A 12,796-nucleotide genomic window follows, 5' to 3' on the forward strand; every position below is an offset into this window, starting at 1 on the left:
GCAGACCTGTGTGCTGTACTGAGTCCGTTAATCATCATTGTTGAGTACTTACCGTGTTCTCAGGTGCTGTGCTAGGGGCCGACGCCTGCTCAACTGGTGTTTTCTACTCCCAAGGAAATTAGTTTACCCTGAAAGACAAGGTTTTCATATAATAAACCATGGATTCCAGCATCACCTTCTCTTCTCTCCTCCACTTAGCTCCCTGTGGCTTACAACTTCCCATTCTGATTGGTATTGACTATTTCCTGGTCTCCTTCCTCCACTAAAACCACCAAGTCCCTGAAGGATGCAGTGTCTACCCCAGCACAAGGCCTCAACCACAGTCAAATACTAAATGATTTGAGGCTGATGACAGGGGCAATAGGAGTTGAGAGGGAAGAGATAAGTATTTCCTGAAGTCGTTCACAGACAATATGAAATTCTGACTAGGTTTGAAAAAATGAGCAGGATTTATTTCCTTGAGGAATTCAGTAATGGCATTCCAGAGGAATACCATCATCAACAAAGACATGGAGTTAGGTTTGAAAATGCAAACTGCAGGACAAACCACTAGAAAGCTTAGAAAACAAGGTAGAATTGGTAGGGTGGGGCTAGACTCCCCAGGGCCTGGCCAGCCAGGCAGCTGAGTGCACCCTAATGGGCTGGTAAGAGCATCATGAGCACTTTGGGGTATCTACAGGAACTTCCATGCATGAATCTGGCAAGATGTGGTTTGCATTATTGTTCTTTAAAGTTTATTTATTTAGAGGGACAGAGAGAGGGTCCATGCATGTGAGCAGGGGAGAAGCAGGTGGGGGCAGGGAGAATCCCAAGCAGGATCCATGCCCAGCACAGAGCCCAAAGTGGGGCTCAATCCATGAACCTCAAAATCATGACCTGAGCTGAAATCAGGAGTCCGACACTTAACTGAGCCACCCAGGTGTGCTGGCATCAGTGTTTTTGACTTTAACCTTCTATTCCTCTTCTAGTGGGAGCACTTCAATTTCCTTAGATTGGCTGTTTTGCCCTGTGGTACAGTTACCCAGGGGTTCAGGGATGGGTGGGATCTCGAACAGATCCAGCCAGTGAGAGTCTTGGAAAGTGTTACAGGATATAGCCAGGGACTTGTGGCTGGAGCTCTCTTAATTTTTCTTCTGTGACTGCTGAACAGGTAAGAGCAAGCCTGGAAACTGCTGACACTGTCCTGTCGCTGACAGGGGGAGAGTCGCTCTGAGAATCAAACCAGTGCAGAGGAATGCAGGGCCAAAGGACGAGACAGACACCTGAGGACATCATCTCAGCACCTGGACCCAGCAGAGCCTGAAGTGGGACCTGTTTCTGAGCTCTTCAGTCACAATTAGCCAGTTTCAGTTAGGTTCCTGCCACTTGGAACCAAAGGAGCCCCGATTAATTGAATGCCTGGAGCAAGTGGGATGGCTCAGAATGGCAGCAGATGAGTCAGAGCCGCCACACCCGCAGGTGTGGCTGGAATTCGATGTGAGGCACTGAGGGTCTGAACCTCTGGGGGCTGAGAGGAAAGGATATGAGTCCGGGCACTGAGAAGGAACTATCTAGACTTTCCCTCTCTTCAAAAGTTGAGCAATCAGTGTCTAATGATACTTTATCACCTCTTCCTTCATGAAACCTCTGTACCTTCTCTCTCTCATTTGGTTTTGACAACTTAGTGAAGCAGATATTCTCATCTTCATTTTACAGCATGGAGAAGTTAAAGAACTTGCCCTTGGTCATATGGGAGCTCTGGGGCCTAGTTCTGCTCCTCTGGCTCATGCTGGATGGGCTCTCTCGTGGATGGTACGAAGTCACAAGGCACCTTCTTTCTGTCATCTTAGGATGGAGGTACACCCCCACACCTCAGGCATGGAGAAACAGTAGGAGTTCTTACCAAGGAAAGGCCCGGGAGCCCATGACCCTTTTCATTAAAAATAAATTCTGCCTGAGTCTCCTGGTTCTAAATAGAAGAAAATGTAGATTTGGGGCAGAACCGAAGGGAAAGGGATTTCCCTTGGCAAATTATTTGCAATTTGTGGATTGAAGCTGACCCAGCTCTGATTCCCACGTGCTGTGAGCGCTGCCTACAATATGACCAGCTTATTAAAGAGCCAGAGCTGGAGGCAATCCTCTCACAAGGGCTCAACAAAACAGGAGCAGAGTTAAAACCCACCAGCTTCCTCCTCAGTGTCTCATGCCTAGGATCTGCCTAGATTCTCACCCACAGGTTATATGTCGACTCCTGGATGGCCATGTCCTGGGGCTGTGGGAATAAGAGCAAGCATAGATACAAGTGGTTTGCGCCTTTCCCACTGTCTGCCTTCTTACTAGGCTCCCAGGTGAGTCTGAAGCAGGTGGTCCAGGCACCACTGTCTGAGAAACAGAGATGTAGATGGACAAGTACGCTAACTCCAAGTGCCCCTTTATCAGTTTTAAAGATGCTGCTGTCGCTGGCACAAGTCCCAGGAGAGCCAGCACTTCCTTCTTTACTAACAGGGTCTCCTACTCACTGGCATAAGTTGAGTGACAAACAGGAGGTTTTATTGATTAATAATATCACTGAGGAGCTACTGAATCTAGAGGGTGAGAGTGTGAGTCATAGAGAGAGAAACAGTGCAGTGCCCTCAGTGCAGAGCCTGATGCGGGGCTCCATCCCGTGACCCTGGGATCATGACCTGAGCCGAAATCAAGAGCTGGACACTCAGCGGACTGAGCCACCCAGGCGGCCTCCAGTACCCCATCTGAATAGTGAACAACTTATGGAGACCAGGCTCTCTGTGTTCATTTGTGCGTGTGTGTGTGTGTGTGTGTGTGTGTGTGTGTGCGCGCGTGAAGGAAAAATCCCAGTGCGGCACACTCACAGCATAGTAGAGCATAATCACAGCTCATTTGTTCTCATGGTCCAGCCTGCTGAGGCCCTGGGCTCCTCTCCATCACCTGTCTCTGTTCCCAGGCATTGTATCGAAGATGTAGAGACCTAGGGAGAAAGGCTTTTAAAGAGTCTCTTGTGAGTCTCTCCTTCCTTAGGGCACCTCTATTAACAGAATCCTAAAGAAAACCAATGGATTTCTATTTCTCCATCCATCCTGTTACATGTCATCATCCTTCTCAAATTAACCATGAAATCGATGGGCGAGGTGGTCCACAGGCCCTCACAATGAAATTGACTACATATGAAATGAATTTGAAAATTCCATTTATTAAAACAAATACATTGTCCATGTGGGATGAAAATGTGCACATCACATTCAGGTTTTCCATCTTTAACATTTCTGTATTTCCTTCTCTTTGAAAGACACACTCCATAGATCTTACACAGGAAAAATGTGAGCCATTCTTGGGTTGGGAATATATTAATGTATATGTAACAATTCACCATTGCCAGGAGCAGCTTAAAGCAAATATTAAAAAAAAGAAATCTACAAAAATCTAAGACAGCATGCTTGGTTTCCCCAAATCCCATTTGTGAATAGGAGTCTATGGATAAATCGTTTTTAATTTCTCCTTGGTAAGCAATCTCTTTCAAATATTATTATTAAAATTAGCCTCAGATCAAAGTACTTTTTTGCAACCTCTAATTAAAATTAAATAGTACTTGGTTTAAAATTGAAAAAAAAAGAAATTGGAGTTAATATTGAGGATGAAAAAATATTTTTTTCCTCTAAATATGAGGGTTATTGTTACTGTTTAACTGCATGGCAGATTCTCATTACTATCCAATACATTATATTACAGATATTAGGGCCTTGAATCATTAAGTTCTCCTCTTAGTTATTCCTTAAGATAAAGTCATGCTGGTGGAAATGATTGGTGAACTTCTAACAGAATTAAATCTCTTTAGAGGCATAAGTCATCAAAAGATTTCTTTTCCCCTTAACAAGTAAAATTACCAATAAGCAAAAATGCATATAAAGACTCTGGTATTATAATTCTGTAAGACAGGACATGAAGGTACGAAAAAGCCAAAACATTTTCCTTAAACTTAATTTCAGATGAGCTGTGTGTTTTCTGCCTTTTCTCTTCTTTTGTAAACAAGATCACATGCAGTTTGGAACCTCCTTTACTTTTAATTACCAGAGGCGTATTTCGGTGCATTCTTCAAATTTTAATTCCATTTTAATTGCTCCAAAGATCTAGATTGACATAAAAATATAAAGAGTCCCTCTAAGAAAATAAATGATGTGGATTATGAAAATCCTTGGGGTCTCGCAATGACACCTTAATTACCACAAAAAGGTGATTTATTTTTATTCATGGTTGTTCTTATGTGACCACATACTCAATTCATGTTTTGGCTAATTTAAAAAATGTGATATGGTTTTAGCTGATTCCACGGTAATACTAAGCTAATGGCACAATACAGTATGTGGTTTAATAAATACTTGCCAAGGTCTCCCCACTAAATCGTCATTAGTGTCTCACTGATTGTAACAACACCCCGAGGTTTGAACAGAAGTATCTGGTTAGAGTAGTACATTTGTGCCTTTGGCAAATGTTTCAGCACCCCCTTTTCCTGGCCCCAGGCAGGGGCTTTAATTGGATGTACTTATTCTTTTGCCATCACGACCATAAAAGGAGCTAAGGAAATATTTATTCTTTCAAAACCTGTCCTTGGCATATTAAGCTTTTATATCTCTCTCCCTTCCTTTCCATCTTTTTTTTTTTTTAAGAAAAGGAAAAGAATGGAAAGACAATAGAATGAATTTGGAAATGGTTTTTGTGATATCAAAGTAAACAGTGAGATGTAAGAGAGGTCCTCTTTTGCCTGGGAATGGCACAGACAAAAAGTAATGCAGGCGTCCAGGACCTTCCATTACTGACGAAGGCTAGAGCTATAAGGAAAAATCACTTTCAGTATCATCTCTTGGGAAGAGAGAGCTCTAGCTGCCAGGAAGTTGTGAAAATAGAGTGAGAGACTCTAACAAACAAGATGGCAAACAAAATCAGGAAAGGTTTTACCAAAAAATGTGCTGAGGGAAAAGCAAAGACCATCTCAGTGGCAGAAAGAGCCAGAACCCTTTCTGGAGTCGCTGGCTGAGGGGGCCACACTTGCCCCCTTCTCCCTGGCAGTGAACAGCCAGGATGCTGAGAATGAGTCTTCTCTGGAGCCATAGGTTTATTTCTTCCAGTACTTGAACAAACAGAGTGTTCTTTAATCTAGAATTTCCATGATTCAGGAAAAGATGAAATTTGCTCTTACTCTATGACAAAAGCACCTCCCAATTGATGCTGAATCCTTCCCTTGCCCTATTGGGTGGTTCCCGAGCTGCCCTGGATTCTGGATCACAACCAAACTGCTTTGGATTCTGGAAAATACGTTGAAGAGGCATATACGCCACTGTGAACTCAGAGGTATTTTAGGCATGGCTAAGGCTCTGAAGTAATCTCAGTTTTCAAGAGACTGAGTTTTTTCTTCTCCAGCTTTTCTCCTCTCACATTCCTGTTCCAAACTTTAGAGCAAAACAACCAACCTTCTGAATGGATGTAACATAGGGACATTTTCATGCAGTATTACTCAAAAATTGTCACAAATATATGAAAGCACCAGTCACAACACGATTTACTTTTACTTGCAGAATCAAAGCTATCATGTACAAATGTTAGGAATTGTGATAAGAGAACACAGACAACCAGCATTTTCTTTGTTATTACCATGAGGATAAACCATGGGGAACATCTCTCTAAACGTTTGGGTGCTCATCCTTGGAGTTCAGTCTTACATCTTTCTACCACTCTAATGGAAAGGGGTGGAAGGAGAGGTAGGGTGGAAGGAAAAAAGAAAAAGGCACAAAGACTAAACATCAATGCCATTAAACCAAACGGCGGCTACAATGGACAATTGAGCTTATCAAAGGGTATTCTAAAGGCAATATTCATTCCGAGAAGGACATACATATCTTAGCTCAGTACGGCTGTCGGTTTTGATTTTTATTTTTTTAAATATGAAGCAGAAACATAGGGTGTGGGAAGGGATAGCAGAAAAGAAATGACGCAGATTTTATCTTTACAGATTCCCCTCCTCCAGGCGGTTCTGCAGATATCAGATCTCTTAACTTGGGGTGTGGTTTGGCATTCATTCTCATAAAGGGGACCAGTTCTTTAAACATGCATAGCCTGGAGTTCCCAGGATGGTTCTCCTCCCTCTCTTTAAATGCTGTGGACTAGAAAGATGCCCACTTTGCCAAAAACTCTACATCAGTGTCCCAGGAGCCTGGCGGCTCTTCAGGCTCCTCATGAAGGCTTAAAGGATGGCGCAGAAAAACTTCTTCTCCCTAAATGGGTTTTCTGAAGCCGGGACGGGGGTCAGCAGGGGGTCTTCCTTGGCATGGGCCTCACAGTAGGCCATCAAGTCTGCAGCGGCCTTGGATACCTGGAAAGGAGGACAAAAACAACCGGACGTTTAGATGTGGCATTGGCAGAACCATTCATGGCTGCTGTCAGTCAAGGCCCAAGCCAGATGGATCTGGGTTCAACTCTGCGCTGCACCGCTTACTAGCTTGTGTGAACGTGAGGCCGGCGCTCAACCTCCATAGGTTCCGTTTCCTGGTCTGCAGAGAAGGCGGTTGGGAATCCTGACTTCTCAGGACTATCTCCAGCAGGCCTGGGGCTAGGCCCAGGTGAGCGAGGCTCTTAGGGCACAAATGGAATGGGGTGCTCACTGCCAAGGTCACGTGAAGATCAATGCTGCATTTGTCCAGCCCTAACAGTGGACATGGACTGTGCCTCAGGTACGTCACTTGCCTCATCCTAGTCCCAGCTCCGGCTGCGAGGGTTACATGAGTGAATCCGCATAATTTACTTAGTGCCTGGCACGTGGCAGGCTTTCCAGGCAGGTCAGCCATTATTACCATTTCATAGTTGGGTTTCTTGCTTCAGGGATTGTGTTAGGATGCAAAAAGGCTGTTAATTTCCTTTTTAAAAAACAAACACAGCAGGATGTGTGTGTGTGTTATATAAAACAAACAAAAAAAAGCACATAACTATGTATTTTTATATTTTTGCATATTCTATATTATGTCATTATACATAAATAATTATTTATATATATATATATTATTACTTCAGTCGAGCACTGTGTCCTTTAGGGAGTCCCATTGGAAGGTGGGTCATTGATTTCAGCCATACTGTTATTTCTCACATTTCTGTAGCTTCTTCTTGAAAACCGTCTGGAGGACTTTGCTTCGACCAGTCTTGACAATGGTAAATTTTCACTACTTGAGGGTGGAGTTAATTTGGCAAAATAAACTAAAGGTCATTTATAACCACATCTAGGGATCACTGGATGATCCCCCTGAGGAATGCTATTTGGGCTCAAAAATCATAAAGTTAAGAGTTGGTTTCTTACAGGACATAATATACTTGCTCTAGAGATCACTCCAAAAGATTTTTCAATATCACGGTACTACTATGATAGCCTTTCAAAGTGGCTACTGAAAAGATAATCTCTCAGAGTCGGATGGATTATATTATTGCTAAAAAATTTACCTCCCCACCCTACACCCACACAATGATGTCAGATTGCTCTGGCCGATGAGATGTGAGAGAAGTGATGTGGGTAATTTTAGGGCAGAGGCATCAAGAACCAAAGCATAGTTTGCCATGCTATTTCCCTCTGCCAATTTGTCCAACTGAAGAAATTTACTGAGAACCACCTTAATTGATTAGAGGTTTTAACGAAAGGCAGAGTAGCCATATCCTTGATTTGTCCCTTGCCTTACGGCCAAGTTGATTAGAGTTTTGTCACTTAAAAGCCTTTCAATTTTATGGTTTGCTGCTTTCCTCATCTAACTCCATAAATCTTTGAATTTTTGGACTCTCTGTTCCTTTCATCACACACACATCCAGATATTCTGGATAGAGGCTGCTACATCTGCCAGGGTCCCTGATGACAGTGACATGGTGTAGAGTGGCAGTTGGTCTGAAAAGGATATGTGGTGGGAATAAGAAGTATATCTTTGATGTTGTAACCTCCAAGAATGGGAAGAGAGGACCTTTCGTTACTGCAACAAAACCTAGTCTGCCCTGACTGATATAAAGACGGATAGGTGTTAGCTTCTTCCATCGGCCTTAACAAATTGCCACAACCTGGGTGACTTAAAACAATAGAAATTTATTCTCTGGCAGTCAGTGTTAGAGACTGGAAGTTCAAAATCAAGATCAGCATGGTTGGTGGTTCCCAATGGAGGCTCAAGTAGAATCTGTTCCATGCTTCTTAACTAGCGCTGATGGTTTCTGGCAGTCCTCGGTGTCCCTTGACTTGTAAATACATCACTCCAAACTCTGCCTGTATCTCCCCATGGCCTTCTTTCCTGTGTGTCTCTGTCTTCCCACGGTATTCTCCTCTTTGCCTATGCCCAAATTTCCTACCCACTAATCACTGGATTAGGGTTCACCCTAGTCCAATATGAACTCAACTTGATTACATCTTCAAATATCCTACTTCCCAATAAGATCAAATTCTAAGGTCCCAGGTAGGTGTAGGGGACACTAGTCATTGCAGTACACAGTACACAGTGTATGTGTGTAAAAGTCAGTCTCACCTTTTTTCAAATTTTAAATAATCTTTTATATATCACTTTTCTAGCTTTATTGAGATATAATTGATATACAACAGTGTGTAACTTTAAGGAACACACTGTAATTATTTGATACACTACTATATTGTGAAATTATAACTACAGTAGGATAATTACTACCTCTGTCACCTCACATAATTACCTTTCTTTGTACATGTGTGGTGAGAACATTTAAGATCTACTCTTTTAGCAACTTTCAAGTATCCAATATACTTTAATGTTTTTGATGCTATTGCAAATAATTTTCTTTTTCTGCTATTTCAATGTTTTGTATAAAAATGCAATGGGTTTCTGTATGTTGATTTTGTTAACTATAGTCACCCTGTTGTACATTCAATCACCAGAATTTATTCATCTTATAACTGGAAGTTTATAGCCTTTGACCAATATCTCCCAGCCCCTGGCGACCACAATTCTACTCTTTTTCTGTGAGTTAGACTTTTTCTAGTTTTCACATATAAGTGATATCATACAGTACTTGTCTTTCTCTGTCTGACCTATCTCACTTAACACAGTTTCCTTAAGTCCTCTCATATTATCACAAATGACCAGATTTCCTTTCTTCTCATGGTTGAATAATATTCCACTGTATGTATATAACACATCTTCTTTATCCATTCATCCACAGATGAACACTTAGGTTGTTTTCATGTCTTGACTATTGCAATGAATATGGGGGTGCAGATAACTCTTTGAAATCCTGACTTCATTTCCCTTGGATATATATGCAGAACTGGGATTGCAGGATCATATGGTAGTTCTACTTTTAATTTTTTGAGGACCCTCAATACAGTTTTCTATAAAGGCTGCACCATTATACATTCCCACCAATAGCAAATAAGGGTTCCCCGTTTTCCATATCTTAATGAACACACATTATCACTTGTCTTTTTGATAAGAATCACTCTAACAGATGTGAAGGGATATCTCATGGTGCTTTTGATTCATATTCCCCTGATTAGTGATGTTGAACAACTTTTCTGATATCTGTTGGCCATTTATAAGTCGTCCTGGGAAAAATGTCTACTCAGTTCCTCTGCCCATTTTTAAATCAGATGTTTCCCCTTCTTTGAGTCCTTTACATACTTTGGATATCATTCCCTTATCATATGTAGGGTTTGAAAATATTTTTTCTTATTCCACTGGTTGCCTTTTCATTTTGTTGATTGATTCTTTTGCTGGGCAGAACCTTTTAGTTGCATGTAGACCCTCTTATTTATTTTTGCTTTTGTGGTGTGTGTTTTTAGTGTTATCTTCAAAAAATCGTTGCCAGTACCAATGCCAAAGAGCTTGACCCCTATGTAATTGTTTTCTAAAGTAGAATTTAGTGATTCATTACTTGCGTATAATACCCAGTGCTCAACACAGTAGTTTCATTCTTTTGCATGTGATTATCCAATCTTCCCAGCACCATTTATTGAAGAGATGATCTTTTCCCTATTAAGGATTCTTAGCTCCCTTGTCAAACAGTAGTTGATGGTAGATAGTAGGGTTTCTTTCTTGGCTTTTTATTTGGTTCTGTTGATCTGTGTACTATTTTTATGCCATCCTGTTGTAATTACTATAGCTTTGTAATAGAGTTTGAAATCAGGAAGTATGATGCCTCCAACTTTATTCTTCTCAGAATTGCTTTGGTTATTCAGGGTCTTTTGCGGTTCATTATGAATTTTATGATTTTTTCCTATTGCTATGAAAAACATCGTTTGAATGTTGATAGGGATTGCACTGAATCTATAGATGGTTTTGGGTAGTACGGACATTTTAACAATATTAACTCTTCTGGTCTAGACTTTTATTCCATTTATTTGTGTCTTCAATTTCTTTCAGTGAAGTCTTGTTTTCAGTGTACAGCTCTTTCACCTTCTTGGGTAAATTTATTCCTAAGTATTTTAATGTTTTTGATGCTATTGCAAATAATTTTCTTTTTCTGCTATTTCAATGTTTTGTATAAAAATGCAATGGGTTTCTGTATGTTGATTTTGTATCTTGCTACTTTACTGGTTAGCAAATTGATTAGTTCTAACAGTTTTCTGTGTGTGAAATCTTTAGGAATTTTTTTAAATATGAGATCGTATCATCTTCCAATGGAGACAGTTTTACTTCTTCCTTTCTGATTTGGATACTTTTAATTTTTATTTCCTGCCTGACTGCTCTGGCTAGGACTTCAGTACTATGTTGAATAGGAGTGTTGAGAGTGGATACCCTTGTCTTGTTCTTGACCTTGAATAAAAAGCTGTCAGTCTTTCATCACTGAGGATGATATATTAGCTGTGGGCTTGTCATATATGACCTTTATCATGGTGAGGTACGATTCCTCCTATACCAAATCTGTGAGTTTTTATTCTGAAAGGATGCTGTATTTTGTTAAATGCCTTTTTATGCCCCTATTGGGATAATTGTATGATTTTCATCTCACATTCTACTAGTGTGATGTGTCATATATAGATTGGTTGCACCATCCTTGCATCCCAGGGATAAATCCCACTTAACTGCAGCATATGATACTTTTAATATGCTATTGAATATGGTTTGCTAATATTTTCTAAAGAAGTTTTGTACCTATCACCAGGGATATTGGCCTATACTTTTCTTATCTTGTAGTATCTTTATCTAGCTTTGGTAGGAGGGTAATGCTGGCCTTTTCAAATGAGTTTAGGTGCATTCCCTTCCAGTTTTCAATTTTGGAAGAGTTTGAGAAGGATCAGCATAAATTCTTTAAATGTCTGGTAGAATTCACCAGGGAAATCATCTGGTCTTGGGCTTACTGAAACAGTCTCCTTACTATTTATTGGTCTGTTCAGATTCTCCACTTCTTCATGATTTAGTCTTGGAAGGTGGTATGCTTCTAGGAATTCATCTAGTTCTTCTAGGCTATCTAATCTGTTGGCATATAACATTTCATAGTGGTCTCTTATGATCCTTTGTGTCTCTGTGATATCAGTTACAATGTCTTCTTTCATTTCTAATTTTATTTGAGCACTCTTTTTTTTCTTAGTCTAGTGAAGGGTTTGTCAGTTTTATGCATCTTTTAAAAACCATCTCTTAGTTTCATTGATCTTTCCTATTGTTTTCTGATCTATATTTCATTTATTTCTGCTCTTATCTTTGCTATGTCCTTCCTTCTGCTAACTTCAGGCTTAATTTGTTCTTTTTAAAAAATTCCTTAAAGTTTAAGGTTAGGGTATTTAGGACTTATTTACTTATTTATTAATGTAGGTGAGTGTTGCTAAAAACTTCCCTCTTGGAACTGCTTTTGCTGCATCTCATAAGTTTAGGGATGTTGTTATTTTCTATTTATTTTTCATTTCAAGATTTTTAAAATTAACCTTCTGATTTCTTCTTTGATACATTGATTTGCTGTTCAGGAGTGTGTTGTTTAATTTCCACATATGTGTGAATTATACAGTTTTCCTCCTGTTATTGATTTGTAGTTTCATATCACTGTGGTTGGAAAAGATTCTTTTTATAAGTTCAGTCCTTTTAAATTGGTTCAGACTTATTTTGTGACCTATCATATGTCCTGTCCTAGAGATTGCAACATGTACACTTAAGAAGAACATGAATTCTGTTGCTGTTGGATGGAATGTTCTGTACGTCTGTTAGATCTATTTAGTCTAAAGTACTGTTCAAATCCAACATTTTCTTTTGAATTTTTTGTCTGGGTGATTTATCCATTGTTGAAAGTAGGCTACTGAAGTCTGCTACTATTATGTTATTGTTTATTTCTCTCATCAGGTCTGGTAATATTTGCTCATTATAGTTAGGTGGTCTGATGCTGGGTGTGTACAGATTTACGATGGTTATAGCCTCTTAATGATTGACCCTTTCATCATTATACAATGAACTTTGTCTCATGTTACAGTTTTGGCTTAAAACGTTGCTCTTTAACTGATATTCCATTGCTTATAAAAAGATTATTATGTTATTATGTTTTAGACATTGTGTTTTCTCTGTTGATCTACATGAGAATCCTGAAGTAAGAAGTGTTATTCTCTTCTCATAAGTGAAAAATGAAGGTTCAGCAGAGTGCTCGAGTTATTCAATGTCATATAGCAAAGCATATGGCAGAAAAAGAACTGAACCCTGATGCTTTGCCATTAAGCCACAGCAATCTACATAGAAGCTACTCCAATGCAGGGCTAGTTCCAAAGGTTGAAATTGAAATTCTTTGTGCATCTTCATGAAATGCTATTATGATCGAATGAAAGGAAACAACTTGTTCTCTTAGCTCC

The 12,796-nt window shown here is 40.0% G+C and overlaps 1 protein-coding gene across 3 annotated transcripts in view; it reads right to left on the bottom strand.

Annotated features, from left to right (window-relative positions):
- Window positions 1-3,167: 3,167 nt before the first annotated feature.
- GNG2 (G protein subunit gamma 2) overlaps window positions 3,168-12,796 on the bottom strand; it is a 118,926-nt gene continuing 109,297 nt past the window's right edge. For all 3 annotated transcript variants that reach the window (XM_029950750.1, XM_029950752.1, XM_029950751.1), the window contains one exon: window positions 3,168-6,358. In XM_029950750.1, coding sequence (XP_029806610.1) covers window positions 6,230-6,358 — 129 coding nt within the window. In that variant the 3' untranslated portion in view covers window positions 3,168-6,229. The remainder of the gene's footprint in view (window positions 6,359-12,796) is intronic.

This window comes from Suricata suricatta, chromosome 9 (genome assembly GCF_006229205.1).
Source record: "Suricata suricatta isolate VVHF042 chromosome 9, meerkat_22Aug2017_6uvM2_HiC, whole genome shotgun sequence".
NCBI lineage: Eukaryota > Metazoa > Chordata > Mammalia > Carnivora > Herpestidae > Suricata > Suricata suricatta.